This window comes from Natator depressus, chromosome 5 (genome assembly GCF_965152275.1).
Source record: "Natator depressus isolate rNatDep1 chromosome 5, rNatDep2.hap1, whole genome shotgun sequence".
NCBI lineage: Eukaryota > Metazoa > Chordata > Testudines > Cheloniidae > Natator > Natator depressus.
Genome location: NC_134238.1, coordinates 79,229,952 through 79,253,408, shown reverse-complemented (window position 1 = coordinate 79,253,408; position 23,457 = coordinate 79,229,952). Strand labels below are relative to the sequence as shown.

The 23,457-nt window shown below is 39.5% G+C and overlaps 1 protein-coding gene across 1 annotated transcript in view; it reads right to left on the bottom strand.

Annotated features, from left to right (window-relative positions):
• Positions 1-1,739: 1,739 nt before the first annotated feature.
• Positions 1,740-23,457, bottom strand: part of MEGF10 (multiple EGF like domains 10) — a 140,433-nt gene continuing 118,715 nt past the window's right edge. Inside the window, exons 15-25 of the mRNA XM_074953064.1 lie at positions 23,122-23,256; positions 22,563-22,691; positions 18,928-19,056; positions 17,076-17,204; positions 14,679-14,807; positions 13,873-14,109; positions 12,292-12,419; positions 11,938-12,061; positions 11,296-11,340; positions 8,585-8,791; positions 1,740-6,480 (exon numbers count right to left, since the gene is read on the bottom strand). Of these exons, the coding sequence (XP_074809165.1) occupies positions 6,320-6,480; positions 8,585-8,791; positions 11,296-11,340; positions 11,938-12,061; positions 12,292-12,419; positions 13,873-14,109; positions 14,679-14,807; positions 17,076-17,204; positions 18,928-19,056; positions 22,563-22,691; positions 23,122-23,256 (1,553 nt within the window). The 3' untranslated portion in view covers positions 1,740-6,319. The remainder of the gene's footprint in view (positions 6,481-8,584; positions 8,792-11,295; positions 11,341-11,937; positions 12,062-12,291; positions 12,420-13,872; positions 14,110-14,678; positions 14,808-17,075; positions 17,205-18,927; positions 19,057-22,562; positions 22,692-23,121; positions 23,257-23,457) is intronic.

Below are 23,457 nucleotides of genomic sequence, written 5' to 3'. Positions count from 1 at the left end.
AGTATAATCAATCAATATCTCTGTAACCACAAAAATAGAATTACTTCTAGAAAAGTTATAAACACGATCAGCTGCTTCATTGCACTAGAGTCTTTAAAGAAAATCTCTCTCTTTTTCCATGTCAAAAGGACATGGATGTAGAGCAAGATCCTGCACACCATTATCATAATCATGTTAGCTATGGAGGTATACAGGAACTGTAACATGAATGGAAAGTAGAATTTTCCTTGAAGTTTCCGATAATTATTGTAGATGGGAAGAAAAGAGCCAGAGGCTCTTTAATAGGACAGTTGTTAAAGTGCAGTTGATCTGTTTAAAAAATTATCCTTGAAATGCTGCTGAGGTCAGATATGCTTTGGTTGATCTGCAGCATAAATGCTGATCACACAAATTAAAGATGCTAAGGAGGCAATTTAACTCACTCAAATATTACATGGATCATTACATTTTTGGGAAGTATATGTTTTTATGTTTGAGGCATTTCCTTTTCTTCTGTTCTTTGAATCTCAGACTATGGATTACAATTTTAAAAAAAAATTATACATGAGGAGCGACTTCAGGATTTGGCTCTATATTTGATATTGTTTCTTTAACCTGTTAAAGAAGAAACTTGAGTGAACTATCTTAAAGAATCTCAGTTAATTCCAGGGAGTCAGATGCAAACACCAAAAAACTTATTTTCTCTCTATATATAATTGAACTTGAACTCTTAAAAGTAACCTCTGGTGACAGCCACATAATGAGTCACACAGCTATAGCCTGATCTCCAGGTTGGATGTGAGACTAACTAGCTACTATATCCCTCCTTAAAGCACACTGTAGCCCAACCAATCCTGAAGAAAACTTTGTGAGATGAAACAGAACTTTCCAATTAACACTCAGAACCAGATCTCACATTCCCGTGCAATCTAACTGAGGGGACAGTAAAAAGCCATCTCCAAGCACATTTGTCCACAGCCAGTGTTCTTCAGCCAGCTTAGAGGCTTCATGCCAGGATATGGAACAGAAACGAGAATGCAGGTGCTGCTGGATGATCTCTTCATTTCTACGTCCATGTAGTTTTAGGCTTCATACTGGTATTTTACATGGTTGATAAGAGGATGTTGTTATCCTGCCAAATAGATGTGTGGAGTCAAGAGAAATGCCTTGACATTATTTAAATCTTTCCTTGATGGTCTCAATGCTGCTCAAAATTAGACTGGCTGCCACAGCTCCAAAGGGACCACTCTGACAGCTAGGCATCAACAGAGTACAGCAGGACTCCAGCTATGGCCTTGTCTCCAGCCATGCCACTAAAGGCTCAAAAGAGGGGTGCAGTAGAGTTGGCTCTATTCCACCTAGAGATTTCCCTACACAAGTGGAATGCCCAGGGAGAAAATTAAGCCAACTTTATCTCTGCTTAGTGCTATTGGAGCAGTGCAAAGCAGCCTCAGTGGGGGCAAGGAACAGACCCAAATACAGTAAAAATGGCTGAGCTTTGATGTAATACTCCGTGGTTTAAATCCTGGCCCCACTGAAGTCAATGACAAAACTCCCATTGACTTCAATGCAGCCTGGATTTCACCGTATGACTGTTATTGAACTGACCACGTACACATAAAGCCTTCCACACACAGACCACTATGTGTATCTCTTGTGGTACTTCATGGTGCCCCTAGAGAGAGGACAAACAGGACGGAAAAATCAAACACAACATTTCAAGTCTTTTATTAGAAAGTTTATTACATTAACCTACAAGCATGTTCGGTGATATAAATGGTAGTGAAGGGTAATACGATGAGCATCAGTCATCTTTGGAAAATAGAAAACATTTCAACATTGCAACAGTGTTTTTTTTTTTTTTGTTACAATCGAGATACAAGCCAGACACTGTTTGTACGTTTTCTTTAAAAATATATATTATAATTCAATCATATCAAAGTGGAGAGTGGCTGGGGTAAAACACTGAAAATATAATAGTTAGGCCCAGTGCTATGGCACTAGTGTTAATTGTACCAAAAAGGGCAAGGTTTTTTGTACAATGGTTAAACAAGCACCCATCAGTTTTAAGTCATTTAAACTGCTATATACACAGTTTTTAATATAAAGCATTTTTCTCAACTTTAGCTCTGTATTCTTCAGTATAGGTCTTAAAGATGCATTGTCCTATTCACGTGGCTCAGTGTAAGGGTCATTACTTGGAAACATAACCCTACTCAACAGTCCAGTTTTAGTCATAATATTTTGAAAATCAAATACATTTTTAATAGTGTTCTCACCAATATTTATGCTTTTATTAACCTTTATTTCATTAGTTTGATTTTGCAGATTGTGATAGAAAGGATAGTCACAATGAAGTCTGTTCACCTCTCAATCTGTATGCACAGCTCCAATTAAAATTAATGGGAGTTCTCTGTGTAAATGAAGATGAGGGCAAAGTTTAAGTGCAGCAGTATGTAGGGAGTAAAAGTCTCTGCTACAAAAAGTCTTTCTGAGGTTCAGTGTTTTTCTAAATGGCTAAGAGATAGTTTGCCTAACTCATTTAAAATTTCAGGGATTAATACCAAATACCACATTTTAAAACCAGATATTAACTTTGGGCTAAATTCTTCACTTTATTGCACTAGCAAACAAGCTTGTATGGACATTTATCCTAGGGTTTCATATTGCTTTCCTCTTTATGGGGTTCTGAACATATAAAAGACACAGACGCCTTTTTCCATTTGTGCAAGTGGCAAGGCAGGATCTCTCCCCATAGTTCTCAAGAAGAAATCTGGAAAGATAACCAGATAATGCACCAGCATATACATCATATTCCTAAGGTGGCCTGGTATGGAGGTTGAGAAGAGTCTAAATTCCCCTTCTGAGTTCATGAACATGCTGTGATCAGCAGCTAGGGCTCTTTGGCAGCTGTGAGATGTGAGCTCTGGTTGTGCTTAACAGAGCAGCAAAGTGCATTCCAAAGCATGTCTTCTTGAGGCACATGAGGAAACCTGTTCCGGATGGCATGATTGCTAAAGCAGGTGCTCTGGGAAAATTTCTGCTTCCCCTTGTTGCACCAAGCAGGTATTTAGCCTTTATTAATACCAGTAAACATTGATTGGTTTAGGGTTTTTAAATCGAAGATTATAGATAAATTTCTACATTTTCCAGTGTGCTTTATTCACTCAAGTTAATGACATGCAGAGATTGTTTAAATAGAACATGTTAATTGTCCAGACAATTGTGTGTGTGAGCATGTACACCCGCTCACACACTGATGCATATTCACAAGTCTTTTATGTGACGTATGTATACTTATGTGGGCCAAATATAAGCAGGTGCAACTTCCCTTGGCCACAGCAGAAATGTCACCACATACAGCAGGGATGAATTTGGACCTGTATGTATGACTATAGTTAGAGCATACACTATACCCCAAAGTGTCTGAGCAGGATTTATTGTCATGAGTGTTTGCTTGAATACATAATTTGAAGATGGGCACCACTTTTGGAATTCCTACACAAGTTAAAAACAATTTGATCTATTCTTCACCATTATATAGTATGAATGACAGGGATTTTTTTTTATGTTACAAAGAATAATTGTTCTATTGGCCATCAAATTCAAATTATACATGAGGTAAGAGGAGACGACTTTTGTGAACTCACAGTTATAGTGTATTGCATTTTCTATTTACAGTTTCAGAAAGGAGATTTTATTTTTAAGTTTCGATCACACGGTACAAACACATGTATTTCGATATCACTACATGTACCTGGCACCCCCCCCCCAATCAATCGTTTACCTTAAGTGGGGTGTAAAGTGCTGCTTGATTTCTTAAACATCAGCATTTATTTTTACATCTATGATGTCTTGAGCTGGTCATACAACTTTTACAAGGATGTGCAATTGCCCAGGAAGTTCCAGTTTGTCCGCAAATCAGCCAATATTTATGTATGACACAAACATGGGGTGTAAATGGGCATCCCCATGCATCCACATGTGCTGCAGAGGCCTGAGCCCAGCTATGGTGAGGTCTTCAGGTGTACAGCTCTGATCTGTCACCACTTTAATGGCAGCAAACATCAGACAGACAGTATTTCCACTTCAGCCCAAGGAGGTCTTTTGTATCCAGAAATGTTTTTCCATTTTTCTCATTGAGGTTCTGTATTGTAGCTACTGTTCCTCCAGCCAAAGGCAATGGGATATCATTCTCTTCAGAGCCAATACCATCACAATGTCAACAATTCTTTGTCTTTGACTCTAACATAATCCAAACTTTCAGATACAGAGCCATAATGGCACCTACTGTACTGAGGCAGAGAGCATAAGAGTACCAAAATGCTTGACCAACCACTGTCCTTTATATCACATCATACAGTTCGGATGTGTTTAAAGGTAAAACTACTTGTGACTGGGTGCAGAGTCGCTAGTTTGGGAAGGTGAAAAAGGCTGTTTGAGATTATGGGCCATCAGCAGGATGCTTCACTAACATGATCAGCAGTGGTATCTTCAACAGTACCGATATATAACTTTTCATCTTTAGGTTTTGAATCTAACATCCCAATGAGATGAAACAAGCAGTCCAGACACCCTAGAGCTATTGTTTCAGACTGTTTGAAGATTCAGGGAGATGTCCTTGCAACAATTTTAACAATTACAAATAAATAAAAGCTTGGACTCTGGAACACAATTCTGTTTCAAGGGCTGGATTCCATGAACAATTCTACTTCCACTGAACTGCAGAAGACATGGGGCCCTGACTATAAGTTGGCTACTTGGGAGACAGAGGAGAGAATGCCTTTGGAAAGGCTGGCCTCCACATGCAGGGTCAGGAGTGAGCTGAACCCCAAGCTAGGGGTCTTGGTTTTTTCCCCCTGCTTTCTTGTTATAAACATTATCCCTCAAGCAAAACACCTTGTAATTGTTTTTTTTTTGTCCCTGCTGATTCAATCCACCAGTTTACACCACTACCTAACCTGCTTAGCCCATCTCTGGTGGACAATAATATTATATCAATTATCACATTTATACTCACCCCACCATCCCTTCCAAAGAAAAAATGTCAGTATTTCTTAACCAGACAAAATAAAGGCCAGCTGTCAAAAATGCAATAAACCGTGGACGTACAATAAAATATTTTGCAGTTATAAGCTAGAGCACTAGAAACATAGATACAAAATTTAAAAATGGAGATACAAGTTAATGAAAAATGGGGTATATGAGTCAAGTTATTAGCAATGCAAAAGACCAGCTTAAGCATATTTTCCCTACATCAACTATAAAAAAGGTGCCTTTTTAGCAAGTATGCACAGAGATTGTTCAGTCATTTCTAGGGAAAAAATTAATCAAAACACTACAATTCTTATTCTATATTACAGTCCATATCACTACTTGTTTATAAAATTTAAACCTTTTCTTGCACTTCAAATTTACAGCATTCATCATTTTTGTTCAGTCCTTACACTCTCATTCAGTCCATTCTGACAAAAATAAACTGATTTCATTTACATATTTATGCAATAATTACTGATATGTTATGGATTATTACTTGTGTATGACAGGAATGATGGTCAGAACTGTAGTATATGGAGCAGTAATGCACCAAATGATTTGGCAAGGATGGGTGCCAAAGCCTACTAGTATGGGGTATCCATTGATCTTCAGGTGTTGCAATAATATTAATGCGTGCAATGCTTTCATCACCTTCAAAACTACACAGGCAATGTATTTCCTTAACCAGTAGTAGACATGAAAAACCTGTGTTGAGTTTTTCAAATCACTGCAGCATTGCATTTGCTTACATCCCATCAGATCAAGTCTTTTTACACATCTTGACTAAAAACAATATAATCCACCACAATATGATGTGATGTGAAAGAAATCTGGCAATATCAGACAGTTTTTCTTCTAGGTAACAAATGAATCAGACTACAGACTGAAAGAAGTGGATATTTGGCAGGTTGTACAGTCCTTAGGGGCATCTCTACTATGAAACATGAGCCAGTGAAAAACAAACATGAAATCCAATTTCAAAGTAGCAGAAATGGAACTGTTATCAGAACTATTCTGCAAACTAATATGTTTAAACAAGTATACTACAGTGTAAATGTGTGGCATTGGTGTCTTTGTAAAAATAACTGTAATGGAAAATCTGATCAGGGTCTCTTCAGTTTGGCATCTATCCACATGCTGTATGTGTGTATACACACCTCAGCTTGAGCTTCCTGTTTAACATACAGCAATTGTCTACAGAATGGATTAGGAGCCAAATATGGTGGCAAAGTACAGGAAGGAGCATAACCAAGCCACTGTTCTCCTTAAGAGTTCCACTGTGCCGTACAGTGAGCTTGAGATGTCATTCACTCCTGACCTCTTTCTCAGAGGATGATGGACTATCTCGTACTGGTAGCAAGTCATAATGGCATGGAATGTGACTGTTTTTTGGAAGATCATAAGGATCTTGGCTGAAAGGTCCACTGTTACTGAATGCGCCCTGGACAACACTCACGGTAGGTTCTGTGATAAAAGAAAACACACATATTTGGGCACTGGTAATAGCAAATGGGAGGAAAATATCTTCATAAAAATGAACAAGTCTTGCTAAATAGTTACTGTTGCTTAAAAGAAAGAACTTGTTCACTCAGCTTTAAATTCTGAAGTAAAGGGCATGTTGCTTAAAAATTTGCTGGCCTGGCATTAAAACTGCTCAGTTACGCAACAAACTCAATTGTGTGTGCATTCATGAGTTTGTAAGATGATAACACAATCAAGCAGAACTGCATGTCCTCTTTTCTTTTTGGGCAAGCTGCAGGAATCCAGGCTCCTGCTTAAACACACATTGGGCCAAAGTTTGGACTTCTGAGCAAAGCATCAGCAGTGAAACAATATTGTGCAAAGCACTCAGTGGAAATTTGCATACTAATCCTCACAGACAGGTTGTAGAATACCATGCAGCTGCTTGGCTTTCTCTCTCACACAGACTCATTAGTCATGTCCCAGTCTTCTTCATCCCACAGATCCCACTCTTCTCCGGGATGCCCCAGAGAGAGTCACCATGGAATAGACAGTCCTTAGCAAGACAATGGACACCCTCATGGAATTCTAAGAAATCTCCACATAGGTACAGAAAGGGAGAGTTAGGTCCTTTGATGTATACAGCAGCTACATGTTCTTTAAATTCTGATTCTACTTTAAACAACTTTTTTAGACCATCTTTCATCAGAGGTAACTGTCAACGTGGACATCTTTCAACCTACTAGGAGAAATCCAAAATGTATAGTACAGATCCCCTTTAAGGGTTAGGACTAGTTTTTTAACCCATGTTGCTAATGTACTTTAGAATAATTAAGTAATGTACAACTAACCATACAGAGATCTGCTATTTTTCTTCTATTTTTCTCACAGTAATGCTTCTGACTTTTTAAAAGCTGTGACCTTGTATATTAGGAAGAAAACAGAACATCTAAAATCTTAAAGTATTTCACTCCAGCTAGTAAGGGGTTAATGATCTTGTTGCCTATTCTGTATGAATTAAGAAAGGAAGGATGGTCTTGTGGTTAAGGCATTGGATGGGCAGTCAGGTGATCTGGTCTGTGACTTTAGGTAAGTTATTTAAATATTCTACCAGTATGTCACAGTTTTCTTAGGACTGTAATAACTCATCAGGACCTGCCATGGGAAAGGAACCAGGATCTGCAGAGTTACTGATAGGAGAGCTGGGGTCGGGGGACAGGATGCACATTGTCTAAGCACAGAAGCCACAGAGCTCTTCTCCCCCTGTTGTCCACCAGGGATAACCATATTCAGGACTGGACAACCTGGTACAGGGCTAAGTTATGTGGCAGTGAGAGGCTACTTATGTCTCCCACTGCTGCTTTAAGGAGGGCAAGAATATGGCTCTTTGGCAGAGATATTTAGCTGGGTGACTTTTATTTGCACAATTGAAACTAAGGTATTTGAAACCATCTTCTTTGTGAATTGCTTCACGAGTTTGAAAAGAATGGGATTGCTCTTACATGAACATGGAGCTGCATAGAACCTGAAAGAGTATCAGTATTTTTTCAGTGATTTTGTTTGTTTGTTTTGGTTGAGCCTGTGTGGAAGATGTCTTCAGGTCACCTTTTTGGGGTGAGAGCAGCCCTCTGTCTGGGCCCTTCAGTGAGTCCTACCTCTTTCAGGGGATATAAAGCAGTCCGAATAAAAGGAATACACTTCCCTGATCCCCTTTATTGTGTAAGAGAGAGGGAAGCAGTCTCTCAAGCCCTGCAGGTAGTCTCAGTTCCCACCTCTAAATGTGAGCAAAAATCAGGGCTTAATCCTTGGGGTATTTCAACAAAGGATCAGCCCAGCTCATCTTCTTTCTCAAAGGATTGAGCAGGTGTTTGCAAGCGATCAGTCAGTTAGTGGCACAGGGAGCACTAAGCCCTGTCTCTGCTTGTTCGGAGTGCCACCCCTACTGCTCGGAGTTCCTCCCTTTTAAGGGCCCACCTCCAGGCCTGACAAGCACATGCGGCGAACTGCAGTTGATTGGGACCACAGCAGTTCCTTAACCCTTGTCTGGCTGGTGGGGGCTCATCTGCCCCACCACAGCTTGATTCCAAACAATGCAGTTTGTACTTACCAACTTCATAGACATTCTTGTTGGCTGAAGCAGAGTTGCTGATCTCTGCATATGGGGAGTCCCTGCGTGCCGGTGACTTCATTTCAACATATCCACATTCTGAGTTTTTTGGCACAAGTGCTGGTGGGTCTTTAATAGTAGCATATGGATTTTCAGAGCTACTTAAAGAGCAGTTGCTTAAATTGTATTCTGAGTTCTTCATTAAATCTGACAATAGAAAAAATAGCACTGTAAATCTTTTGAATGTGCTGCGTAATGTGTAAGCATAAATATTGTGACTAAGTAAAGCAAAAACTTCTGTTCCAGAAAATGTTTGCCACCAAATAGATTGGCTACTTTGAGTTCTGCACAGTTTCTCATAAATCAATAACTATATAGAAACTTGTCATAATACTTCCTCAGATTTGTTTTACACAGTGATTAATAGAGTTACCTCAACTGCTCTGCTTTTTATGGGCCTGATTTTGCCTGGGGCGTTCCTGCTGCAAAGTTCAACTCTCATCAAAGTTGGGTCCGGCACTAATTAAAGGTAATTTTCAGGATCAGGCTGCACCTGACAATTTTAGAACACATTTGCCTTTGCAGCTGCTGAACTCATGACACATAAATAACATTACAATTACTGAAGGGGATGAGCTAACAGATGATTCCTGTAATAATTGTGAGAGAACTGAAGGCAGGGTGCTTTTAGTGAGGGGGCATTTTGTTCTGCCAGTGCCTTCACTGACAACCATCAAGACATGCTAAAAGATTCAGCTGTTTTTCCTCGATTTCCCTAATGGTAGGGATGGAGGAGGAAAGAATGAGCAGGGGTCAGTTGGTTAGTCAGTTTGGGCTGTGGCTAAGGGAGTCATGTGTTTTCTTGGGCTGGGAAGACATTGTGAGAGTTTCTTCTGTCTTTGCAGATTTGCATCCAAGACTTTCAGAGCTGACTACTGAGGCCTGGTCTACACTTAAAAGTTAAGTTGACAAAACCACATCCCTGAGCACTGTAGCTATGTCAACCTAACCCCCAGTGTGGATGCAGCTATGTCAATGGAAGAATGTTTCTTTTGACCTAGCTACTGTCATTTGGGTGTATTCCGACACTGATGGAAAACTTCCTCCATTGGTGTAGGCCGCGTTTACGCTATGGGATTATTCTGGCATAGCTACGGCACCTAGCTGTACTGGTATGGGCTCCATAGTGTAGATACACCCTGATTTTGGGTATGCAACTTGAGACGCCTTATAGGTATCTGACTTTCAGAGAGTGGATGGTCAGAGCTTCCCAAGGCCCTTTTAAGGAGTCTCAAATGAAGCACCCCAAAATCTTTCAAGAACATCAAGAGAATCCTTCACTGCCAGACAATATCACATATTGAAACATTATAATTCATTCCTTCAATTAAATTATATTGTATTATAGAAATGCTCTACAAAATAGCTGCTCTCGTCTATATACTTAACTCTCCCATTTTCAGACGCCTGGGAAAAAATGAGCCTTCCAGTGAGACTTGAAGGGTGATCAGAATTGGGCTATTTCAGACCAAGGAGGGGAGCAAATTCCATAGCTGTAGTGCCCTGACAGACTATACCCTGCCAGCTACCCCTCTCATTTATACCAGTGGGACTCTACCTCTGCTAATCTCAGCTGTGGTGGTATAGCATGGGGAGAGAGATGGTCTTTCAGGTACTAAGTCGTTTACAGCTTTAAAGGTCAAAACCAGAACCTTAAATTTCATCTGGAAGGTCACAGCCAGCCAGGGCAGAGCATGGAACACAGGTTAAATTTACCAGGTGGGCCATCACATTCTTCACCATCTTTATTATTAGAAAACATTACAGTTGCGTAATCTTGATGTTGGTGGCAAAGACATGCACGATAGTTGCAAAGGTGGACATCTGAAAAGACCATTTACAGCTTCTTGGCTGTAGATTAAATAATAAAAAGGGCATGGCCATTGCTGCAACTTAATCTTCAAGTGGTGGAATAAATATTTTCTGAAGGGTATGTGGTATCCCGTTAATGTGCCCACGTAATGCCAAAGCACTGCAGGCTCACTTGTGGACACAGTGGGAACCACAGATGCTCTGTAATCTGAAACACTGCAGCATTATAACATTTAATTTTCATTGCAGTATTAACATGTTGCTGTCTTCTTGACCTTTTAACAGCTTACTGACATATAAAGGAGTTATTTTCTTTGTCTTATTACTACCAAAGCAGAACACAGCTCTGACAAAAGTCTTCAGTTCACTCATGCAAGCTCAGTTGTGCCCGAAAGGCACAGCCTCATGCAAAGCTATATTATCCTCGCAGTGCTAACTGGAGTATGATATGGGGAAACAGCTAAGAAAGGGTAATGGGCTACCTGCTTGTCACAGGATCCAGCAGGGGATTTAAGGGAATGATGTATCCTCCTTCCAGAAAGGAAGAGAGGCAAAGAAAAAGTCTCTGGGGACTGCAGCCCACATTAGCAGGGGAGTTGCTTTATTTTGGTGTTACTCATGAGTTTTCTGTTTAACCAATAAATTGTGCCAGGAGGCAAAGGTCCAAAAGATTTGGGTATTGCACTGGTTTCTTCCTGGGCTCATGAGATAGCCTATCAGCTTACAAAGAGTCACTGCACTTCATATATTCTCTTTCCACAGAAACCAAGAATAATTTTAAATAGGACATGAAATAGCTGTGTATTTTTATTAAAATGTGTCAGAAAATAAAAATTCACCTTTCAGGGATTTTCCCATATATCCTCTGTCAAGCCCAAACGCACCTATGAAAAAGGAGAGTAACAAAAACAGAACATTTTGTAAATCCAATTGCAATTCTCTGAGAAACCATTCAAAATCTCTACAGAATTGTTTCATGGCTAATGTGTGCCTCATAGGAGAAATACCCCTACAATGAGAGCACAGATTCACTGCAGAAGCAGCGTGACTGTGCACCTATATACTGACTAACAATGTCTAGATTCATAGAGTTTAGGGCCAGAAGGAACCATTAATCATTTAGTCTGATCTTCTGTGTATCATAGGCCATTAAATGTCACCTAGTGTAGACCAGGCCTAAGTTAAATAAAAGTCTAAGTATATTACATTTACACAATTTCCTTTATCAACCAGACCTATTTTCCATAAAACCAACTAGATTGTCTTTAATTATATGCCTCTCTCTATGGGTAGTGCTCCACCGGTCTACATGGCCTTGACCCCTCTACTCTCAATTTGGCAAGGCTAGCATCAGTGGCAATGTTAGCTAGCTTCACAGAAGAACCAGACTGTGCCTACACCTCACACAGGAAATGTCTGCTTTGCCATCCCTTCGATCCACACAGGGTAACATACAGCACCCTTTCTCTTTATTTTTTTACCAAGCTCATTGAGGTAGCCTCCATGTTTCCAGTCTGCAGGCAGTGTTCCCGTATAGTCCAGAACTGCACCCCGTTTTCCAGGATCCACATTCTTAAGATTCACAAATAGCTGATTGTTTTTTGACTATTTCAAACAAACAAACAAAAGATAATGTAGACTGCAGCTGATTATAGATCACTAATCTTTGCACAAGATGATAATCGGGGAAAACAAAACTAAGTCCAATAAGGTAGTTTAAGAAATCAAATCCTTTATGAAAATGACTTGTTGAGAGATGTACCATGTAAAAGAAAACATTGAGCTAATACTGTTTGTTGATCTGCATAATGGACACCACCGTTTTCTTGTTTTACCTTAGCAAGGGTCATCCTGTCCATGTTGTTGACATGAGGTGGGGTTGCGCACTGTGTTAGGGTGTGATAGCTAGGGTTGGAGAAGTAGTGACTATTAGCGTTCCCACCATTAGTATGAGGAATGGTTTCTGAAAAGAAAGGGAGAAGAAAATGAACAATTTAAAGGAACGTGCTGTCACCTTTTGAAGATACTTCCCTGATACTCAGTCCCTTCACTCTTTTTTGCCTCCATTGTCTGCAACCTTGGCATTAACCAGTTTGCAAAATTGCCAGCCACCAGCTCCACAATGTTGTGTGTGTTGTTACTACTGTGACTGCCCCTTGGCTGCATTTTTCAAACATACCTTCATCTGCTCTAAGTACTGCAACTCCTGGCCTCCCAAAGCCCCAGCTTCCCTAACTCCTGAAGTTTTGCGAATACAAAAAAATGTGACAATATCAACCCAACTCTAAAACAACTCCATGTTGATTTCAGGGTCTAACTAAAAACTGCCCTCCTTGTTTTAAAACACTTCATGGCCTTGCTCCAGCCTAACCCATGACTCCTGCCTCCTCTCTTCTCCCCACTCCTTTCACTTGTCTCATACTACTCTATTTCATTTCATATCTCAGTGGAAACCATATCCTTTCACCCTTTCTTAAACCCCTTAAATATATAGCGGACCCTCGCTAGAGTGCGTGTTGCTATAGCGCGGATTGGCATATAGCGTGGTCGCGGCGATGGATCCCAAATTTAAATATATAAATTGGGATCCATGGTAATACGGTCCCCACGTTAACGCGATACTGTGCATGGATCCCGAACCCCGCGTTCTAGTGAGGGTCCGGTGTAGTTAGCAGAGGAACAGAAAAATTAACCCCGGCACTGTATTACTTAACTCTGAAACATGTTTTGAGATACAATTTGCATGAAAGAGCTAGAGAATAAAGTTGTACTGCATGGTATGTGGTCAGCATTTTCCTTTGTTCAACAATACACATTTCTACTAGCATAGATGGGCTTTATATATTAAATGCGTAGATTAAAAAGGCTATATTGCACCACACACAACAGTTCACAGCTATAGACACTTGGAAAGATTCACTCAGAACTATGACTGTGTGCTACTGACAGCTGAAAGGGGCTGCCATGGGGCGGGAGGGGGGGCCTGTTGCTGTCCAGTGTGTCCTGAAAAGCTGAGTTGCTGACTAGACAGCAGGAACAGCCTACAGCAACTGGGGATACACAAATTCAGTGGATCCTTGAGAATCTCCCTCTTTGATATGGGGCACCTATGAAGCTTCATCCCCAGGGAGATTAAAACTGCTCCCACGGGTGGAATGCCCAAGGAAGGGTGGCACTAGAAACCCAAATTACCCTCCCTGAAAGCATAAACTTCCCTGCTCATAGTAGCAGTTACTGATGCAGAAAGGTGCCATCTGCACCTCCTCAAGCCTGTGGGGGCATTTATGTAGCCAGTATATGAGCTTGATTAAGAGAGGACGAATAGTTGTGAAAGTTAAGTGAGGAACAAAACTTGCAATTTTGTTTCTCCAACTGGGATTTACTTAGTCATGTGCCTCACACAGCTCTACTCCTACCTGAAATGGTGTAATCCGCATTGATGACCCTCATAGCGGGTGTATAGGTAACTGCTGGCATATGTGTTTCTTTCCCCTTCTGCTTGTGTCTATAAATAATGAATAGTGCTAGCAAGAAGAGGACAACCAGGACAAGAATAATGATTCCTGCGATAGCCCCAATCTGGTAGGAATCAGCAGGAATAGCAGTACTGGTACGGCTTAAACTGTTCAAGTTTCCTACTATGATCACACCAGCTGGAAAACAAACAGAAATGAAAACACATGGCATAAATTCATACAAGAATTCTAAAATGAAGAGTAGAGATCTGACTTCTATTGTTAAAACTCTCTTAATGTGTTCATGTCTAAATATTTTAAATATAGCTAGAGTTATGCCGAAAGCCTTAGGAGTGACAGCCCAAGCCTTACCTGGCCAATACTCTACTTTTATATGTCTATTTCATGTGGCTGAAAAAATAGCACTCTGCCCTCTGGCCAAGAAATACACAGTGTACAAAGTACTTGACACAACGGCAGCTTTGTATGGCATTATCTCTGTACAACTCTTCAAAAGATATCATCAAGTGCTGTGTTAAAACCAAGGATACTGTCCTAGCTCACGGTCCTTCCTTCCTCCAGTAAACTATCAATAAGTCATCTGATGATTAAGACTCATAAGTATAAATATTAATAAACAATCAAGCAAGTCATTTAAATACACATCCCAGAGGGAATGCATTACTTACGTACATATGAGATCTAAGAGAATTTAATCCATCAATATTTTACAGTACTTTCACAATCATTTTATTCTATGTCACTACCTTGATCACACCTTGCTCCTTTCCAGCCTGGGCTGCAATAACAAGTTCCTGTGATGTGGTCACAAGTTGAGTTGTTCAGACAGTCACATATTTGCCGGCAGCCATAACCGTATGTACCTGGGGGACACTCTGTGCAAAATAATAAAAAATCAAATGCACATCTTTATATTTGAACCTATGAATATGAACTCTGTGTGTAGTAAATGCTACTGAATGTTACAGATACACAGTATTAAGCACCCTAAAGGTTTGCCATTGTAAAGCAGGTACATTTTTATCAGTGACCAGCAGGTGGCAATGTGTTATTGATGCTGGAGCTCTAGGAGGAAAGAAAATAGCTTCCCTAACTGGGAAAACAAGCAAAATATTATGTTCACACGTGAATACCCGGGCCTGATTCTCCACTGCCCAGCTCCTTGTTTACATCTATGCAAAATGAATGTAAATTGTCTCCAAATCATAATGGCACAGGTTTAAAAGGCAGTAGAGAATAAGGCACTGTGGGCTAGATATACAAAGGAACTTAGGCGTGGTGATCCTAAGCATTGCTATGCCTAACTTTTAGGGACTTAGAAAATTACTGTGATTCACAAAGCCTGGGAAATGCTAAGCCAAGGGGTGGGTAATAAGTCCCACCCCTTTCTCAGAGATTGACACATGTCTAGGCTGCAGGGAGCGGCCTCTCTCTGCTTGGGAATCTGAGGGCTTGTCTACACGACCACGCGGGGTCGATCTAAGATACACAACTTCAGCTACGTGAATATATGAAAAGACCAGTTACAGCTTCTTGGCTGTAGGCTAAATAATAAAAAGGAACTGGCCATTGTTGCAACTTAATTTTCAAGTGGTGAAATAAATATTTTCCGAAGGGTATGTGGTGTCCCATTAATGTGCCCACATAGTGCCAAAGCACTGCAGACTTACTTGTGGACACAGTGGAGCTTAAATTTTGTGAAGTTCTCAGACTTTTTGGGAAGGGGAGGGTGGAAAACTAGTTTGCTTTCTTAATTTTTATTTATTTATTTATTGCAATTTAAGTCCATGTTTTATTTCCCCGAAAATTAGAGCTGATCAGAAAAGGGAATATCTATGACATGGAAAATTCCAACATTTAAATATTTGATTTTGTTCCAAATCAAAACAAAAAGCCAAAATTTTGAAATTTTCCATAGGACTGATATTCGGAAACAATTCTATGCATTAACATCAAAACATTTTGTTTCAATAATGTCAACATTTTATAATATAAAATATTAAATATAATTTGTACAAATATGCTATATTAAAATCAATGTTTTAATTTAATATAAAACTCAAAACAAAATGAATCAATATGCTAAAGTCAAAACAAAACATTTTCAGCTTATCAAAATGAAATGTTTGACATGGTCAAAATGAAACAAGAAAGTCAGAATGGTTTGGTTTGAGATTTTGCTGTTGAAAATTCCATCAAAATCAAAACATTCCCGCAAAACATTAAGATTTCGATAAAACTGCATTTTCTGAGAGAAAACTGTTCTGTCAAACATTTTTTGACGCTCTACAAAAAAATGTTAGTTAATTTTACAAAACCAACATCTGTTATACCTAATGGAAAGCCTACACAGAGGAAATTGAGCCCTGTGCAGAGGGCCTACCAAAGGCTTATGTACCACTCAAGTCCTAATTAAACACTTAGAACAAGGCCTTGTGTTGATCTTCTGAACAGGAGCCAATTTCTGGGGTAGTATGATGTATTAGGCATAGAAGCACCACTCTCCTGACAAAAACTAGGCCAGCACAATTGTGAGCCTTTGGGCCTCGTCCTTCTCTCTCATGTAACTTCACTGAAACCAATGAAGTTAAACCGGGATAGAACTAATATGTGTGAAAGGAGAATCAGGCCCTATGTATAGCAAATATAATGTGCCTTATATGCTTCCCTTTGGTAACTCTTTTGACTTACATAGAGCTATTCCAGTGATGAATTTGGCTCTCAGTCTTCCAGCTATTAGTTTTCATCAGGGTGTTATGACGGTAATAGTTATTTGGATTAATTTGTTATTTTTGTACTGTTATGTACATTTTTCTAATATTATGTCAAAGGCAGTTAATTATAGGTAGCCTAGGACAGCAGTTTTTTAAACATAGATATAAATGTAAATAAACAATCAAAAAGATTTAAAGAAAGACCGTAAGTCCTACTTACTAATCTCTCAGGCTTTCAAAAGATGGAGAAACAACCTTAACATCACACAGGATAGAGTTAGGTCCAAATCCTGTGGTCATTACTCAGGCAAAACTCCGTTTGAAGTCAGTATTGTTTTGTCTGAGTAAGGACTCACAATCACAGTATTCAGTCTAGGGAGTTTTGCATTTGTTCCTACCATGCATGAATAATTTCTGCTTCCTACTCACTCTGTTCACAGTGTTTTCCCATGAATCCTGTGCGGCAGGTACACTGCCCCAATATGTGGTCACAATCAGCTCCATTCTGACACTGGCATATTAATGCACAGTCTTTCCCATAAAATCCCAAGGGACACCCTGCAATGCAAAGAGGGGGGGGAAGAGAAGAAAATCTTCAATGAGGAATACAAAAGTATTATTATTACTTATTAAAAATCATTTCTATAGCGCCATTAATTTACACAGGACTTTATAAACATAATAGATGAAGAGCTTCTCTGCTCTGAAAAGTTTACTGTCTAAATGAGACAAACAGATAAGACAAAGTAACAAGTAAGGGAGGATGCGGGGATTGCTGATGATGAGAAGAAGGTAGGCAGGAAAGATTGCTGGAAGACGTTTTAAGGAGACATTTGAAGGAGGAGGGAGGGGGGACTTCATGCAAGAGCCCAGGAAGACTGTTGAATGATGAATGAATCTTTGGACATATTTGCTGCACAGTTGATGTTGAAACATTAACGAGTAAAAATATTGTATCTCAGCTCCTCACAAAGGTGCCATGTCAGTATGAAGAAGACATATCACTGCAAACAGATCATTATTCACCAGCAGGAAGCAAAAGAACCGTGATAGCTGACAGCTGAACCAATTCAGTGAATGTCTTCCACAGCATTATCCATATGGCCCCATAATATGTGTTATCTCCTGCCGCTCTGACATTGTGCTATTGAGAAAGGAGTGTTGTGACTTTAAAAAGCACTGCATGCAAAGCAGATTTCAGTGGTACTTTTCTGAGATCAAATATGATGAGTATACCTGACTTGAGCATAAGCCAAATAATAGCTATAAATGTAATCATCTGATACCTGTAATGAGGAAAATGAGACAACATTCCTTCAATCAACAAAAAAATTATCTCAGGCTTTGTGTGAACTATTGCTCAGAACTCATATGCAGATTTCCAGTCACAACACTTCCAATATCTAATTCATTAATGTAAAGTTCTTGGAGAGAGATCTCAGGTATTAAATGCATTAGTCACACAAAAACAATTCCAGAGTGGAGTATAAAATAGTGACCTGACGAAGTTCCGGTTCTGGTTCCAGATAATATAAATAGTCATGCCAGTACCTAAATTATGTGTTGGTAAAGCTTGTTCCCTGTAATCTAATGACCAGAGAGATAGGAGACCTGTATTAAAATCACTTTACAACGCTGCTGAGGAGACGAATGTGTCTCTATGAATCATTGCCATTAGCAAACTTGAAGCTATTCACTTCATAGGACTTGATTCAGCCCTGGGTAATGCTGATGTAATCTTGGGTGCAGAGTGCCCAGTGGCAGTATTCTTCCCAGAGGAGGTTCTGAGTGGCGAAAGGGTACAAGGTAACTGCAAACTGCCTTTTTGTTAGGGACGCACACCTAGCAAGTGCTGCCCAGAAGTGTATAGCTCTGGCCAGGTTGGGAGACCATGTCTGGGCACCTGGGAAAGCATTCATTCATTCAGCACAGGCACATGCCAGCTTATGCTGATGAGACTCCTGTGGACTCCTGGTTGTAACTGAATATTGCCTTCCTCTGGAGGAAACCCAAAGGGAAGGCAGTGGTGTGAAGATAGCCTATCCTCCTCCAAGGGTGAATTCCCCCTCAGATGCAGCAGCAGTCCTGACTAATATAGGTGGCTATAATTTTCATCACTTGTACCAGCAGAGGTGACATGAGACACATCCTCTGGATTAGAATGGCATAACAGTGTTGGAAAATCAGTGAACAAAGAGGGAGTATTAAAAGAAATGGAGGAAAATATTGTTATTAATTGGTAGTCACACAACAAGGTAAGTAGATCATAAGAGTCACTTACTCTGGGTACAATAAAGGCCAGTCCATCCTGGAGTGCATTTGCACTCCCCATCATAGGCACTGCAGTAAGCTCCATTATGGCAATTGCAGGTGTGAATACAGTTTGGACCCCAATGGGCAGGTGGGCAAGCTAAAATATCCCAAATCAATTAATTAATTTCATCTGGTAAAGACACAAAGCAGCACTACATACAAATGTTTAAATTGTTCTTTTCTACCTTCTTCAGTCTGACCAATTTCAACCAAATCATTTCCTAGTTTTTTCTTGAAACTAACTAGTGTTTTACCCTAGATAAGAACAAATGAAAAACACAAACAGGAAACAGGAATCAATGTGTGAGATCCTGATCTCAGTACAGTACTATGTGGCCAGTATCACTGGTTTCTCATAGTTCAAAAGAGGGAGTCATATAAATCAGGTTTTTTGATTGATTCTTCACTGTTTTCCAGTGACTGAAAATTTTCACCCCTCCTGAATTTCACTGAACTAGATGGAGAGGTTGTGCATTCTAATCCTAGCACAGGAGGAGAATAAACAGGGAGAGAGGAACAATATTTGCACCCTGGCCCAGTTATCAATTAAATCCCTGTATTCCTCTCCCAAAATGTAATTTTATGGCTGAAGCAGGATGAATCAGAGATTCCATGGTTTAGTTTTAGTTTCTTGATTTGAGGCCTCTGAATTACTCACTGGTCCCCATCAGCCCATGAATCAATATAATCCTTCCAACAAACAAATCATTATAAATAGGGCCCTACCAAAATCATGGTCCATTCTGGTCAATTTTGTGGTCACAGGAATTTAATAGTCATAAATTTCATGATTTCAGCAACTTAAATCTGAAATTTCATGGTGTTGTAATTGTAGGGGTCCTGACCTCAAAAGGTCGCAAGGTTATTGTATGGGGGGTTGCGGTACTGCTGCCCTTACTTCTGCACTGCTGATGGCGGTGGCGCTGTCTTCAGAGCTGGGTGCCTAGGCAACAGCCGCCGCTCTTCAGCCACCCAGCTCTGAAGGCAGCACAGAAGTAAGGGTGGAAATACCACAATCCCCCTAAAATAACCTTGCAACCCCCCTTCATCTCCCTTTTGGGTCAGGACCCCAAATTTTAGAAATGTTGGTCTCCCCCCGTGAAATCTGTATAATATAGGGTAAAAGTACACAAAAGACCAGATTTCACGGGGGGAGACCAGGTTTTACAGTCCGTGACGCATTTTTCATGACCGTGAATTTGTAGGGCCCTAATTATGAACAATAAAATGAAGGTTTTTGCACACACAACCACAGTTGCAAATATTATTGGTGCAGGTTTAGAGACTGCTTTGAAAATAGTACATTGAATGAATTTGGTACTGAATGGTAATAACAGAAAGAATGGTAAAATGTCTCCCCAAATGCTAAATATGATATGTAAACAGCACTATAGCAAAAGAAAAGTTAAAAGTATATATGAATAAATCAGATCCCATTGAGAGTAGTGAGTGCTGTAAAAATTACCTCTTATTTTTCAATTAATTACTCTTCCAAATTTCTATTTTTAGCGTAAGTAAAGAGTTTTGTCATTTTTCACTGTGAAATCATTAGCTTTAAGTTACATTTCTGAATTTAAATACAGTCTTGTGGAAACAAAGAATTAATATTTTATAGGAGAGAAGAAACAAATTAGGCAGTGGGGCTTGACCCCTGATTTTGACTATGTTAAGGGTAAGATAGTGTTTTCCCCATGATCATATACTGATTTGGCTGTCCAGAGACCTAATTAGCTTCTTCAAGGCAAGTCAGCAGTTGTATATTTTACTAGATGTTTGCATTTGCAAAATGCTTTATATATGTATAACCTGTATTTTTGGGAAGTGTTGCCACAATCCAAATTTCATTTTATTAAGGAAATAAAAAAACATTTGCAAGAAGTATCTTCTTTCTTAAATCTCAATCCATTCTTTTTCTGAGGTTTCCATTTTAGCTGTGAACAATGATGATGATTTTTTAAAATTTCTGCATGAAGTTAGTGGTCAGCCAAGAAGGAATGCCAGGTCACGTGCAGAAAAAGGCTAAGGGGCTTCATAAAAGCCACCAGTTCAGATAGAAATTAATGGAACCATTATTTTCCATGAGAACTGATGGCCTTTGCACAAACCAAATAAACTTCCTCTCTTGTGGTCACAAGCACAGCCTTAATAGATGCCCCTATTCATGCTGTTGGCATCATTTTCTTGCATTGCTTCTGTAAGTACAGCCTCCTCTCAAACACTCATACCCCAAAAAGGAGGTAAGGAGTTGAAAAGAACAGAATAAGAGTCTGCATCCAATGAAGAATTTTGCCATTGACTTCATTAGGTCCTAAGTTTTATTTTGACCGGTAATAACAGCAGTGGGAGTTGTGGGTGTTCAGTGCCTCTGAGAATTTAGCCAATTAATGTTTTTTTTCCCAAATCGATGAGACTTTGCATTGCACTGGGACACAGCCAGTTAACCTGTGCTAGTCAAGCCGTAGGTAATGTAAATTGATGAGGCAGGTTATTAGGAGATGCATCTCCTTGGAAACTGAACAGCTTTCCCACACCTGCAGCAAACATTTCTGAATTCTGACATCTCTGTGTCTGAGACTGTCCCGGTGAAGCTATGTATGTACAGGCTACAGGATTGGGCCATCAAGTTGCTTTTGTACTAGGCCTTGCTACCTATGAAAATGCATGCATCAGAAATCTAATGCCAGTGATTACTGATTCAGATAGACCCAGCATCGGTGTGAGTAGGAAGGCCATATTTAATATAATAACAGATTGTACAAATCATAAGAAAAGTAAAATGTTGATAACATTTCTCATTGACTTCATTGGTGCATGATCAGACTAATCTACAGACTGAACAACAAGGAATAGACTGTCATTGGAAAAAATATGCATCAATGAAAGCTACATCAATAAGGAACAGAGAGAAATCTGTAAAAATGATGCTAAATAAGAAGCCAGACTGCAAAAATCAAACCAAGAAAATGCTTTGAAAATTCAGAATGCTTAAGGAGAGGAAGGATGGTCTTGCGGGTAAAGGCGCTGAACACAGGAGATCTGAGTTGTGTTTTCAGCCCTGCCACAGTCTTCCTGTGTGATCATGAGAAAATCACCTACCACCTATATGTCTCAGTTCCCCAGCTGTAAAATAGGGATGATAATAATGACAATAATACTCCCATAATTTAAAAGTGTGTTCTGAGGATACATTTGTTAATGTTTATGGGGTGTTCACAATACTAGAGTGATGGGGGCAATGGACGTAGCTAGACAGAGAAGGAAGGGGCATGACTGTTTAATCATGAAGTTTGAATGTTATGATAATGAAACTGCTATGAAAATGTTCAAATGGATTTTTTATATGGGATTTAAAATGTAAAGTAGGTAAATATCTCTTAACCATATTACATAGGAGTCTGTATATATTTATTTTATTTATTTAATCTTGTCCATCTCTTTTTCTTATAACAAACCAAACAAATTCTAGGTGCCAATACAAGTCCTCGTCATTTATCAGTCAGTTACAAAGCATTTCCTCAACAACAAGAAGAAAATTAAAAGGAACTGAACTTAGTCTACTCGTTTTAACAAGATATCTCAAAAAAGAAAAAAACTGGTACTTACGCTGAGAGCAGTCACTGCCAATCCACCCAGGGTAACATTGACAAGATCGGTCAATAGGATTGCATGTTCCATTGTTGGTGCATGTGCAAATTCCAGCACAATTCTTGCCAAATCTCCCACTAGGACACACTGTTAAAACATTTTAATGAATTTTTCCATAATTTATATTTGTATTGTTTCCCTAATACTTGTAACTGAAATCTGATGTCTTGGATCAAGAAAATTCCTATTTAGGATGATGCCAAAATAAATGCTGCTATAAATTCAGTCAAGCACATTTATATTATTTATTGTACAGCTATTTCCTTTACCTAGAGGGTCCTTTTGATAATGAGCATGATGTCTCCATAATTAGAAGAAAGGTATTTTTCATACGTTAGGGGCTATCTTTTCAACCAACTTCAACCTGCCTTCAGTTTCTACATTTACAAACTGCACGTACAAAACCAGAAACCACTTTGGAATAATGTGATCTGATAAGTCTAGAATGCATGGAATGAAAAAAATTGCCACATTTGGTCGCTGTATCCATTGCAAGGGTCTTTATTACAGCATTTACCTTCATTACAGAGGGCTCCTGTGAAACCAGGTAAGCAGTCGCAAAGTCCAGTTACATGATGGCAGGGACCACTGCTGTGCACACACTGGGGGCATGCCTGACTACAACGATGTCCATAAAACCCAGGAGAGCAAACTGAAATCAGAAAGAATATACTGCCATTTCCTCTTGCATTTTCCACCCCACCATGTTCTATTCCTCTTCAACCACTAAATGGGTTAACAGTTAACCAGTTCAGAGCTACCTTCCTGTCACTTCCAGTACTGCTCCATTTACTAGGTGCATTCTTGATGAACTAGTGGTTATTGTTTTTTATCTAGTTCCAATGAGTGCTTA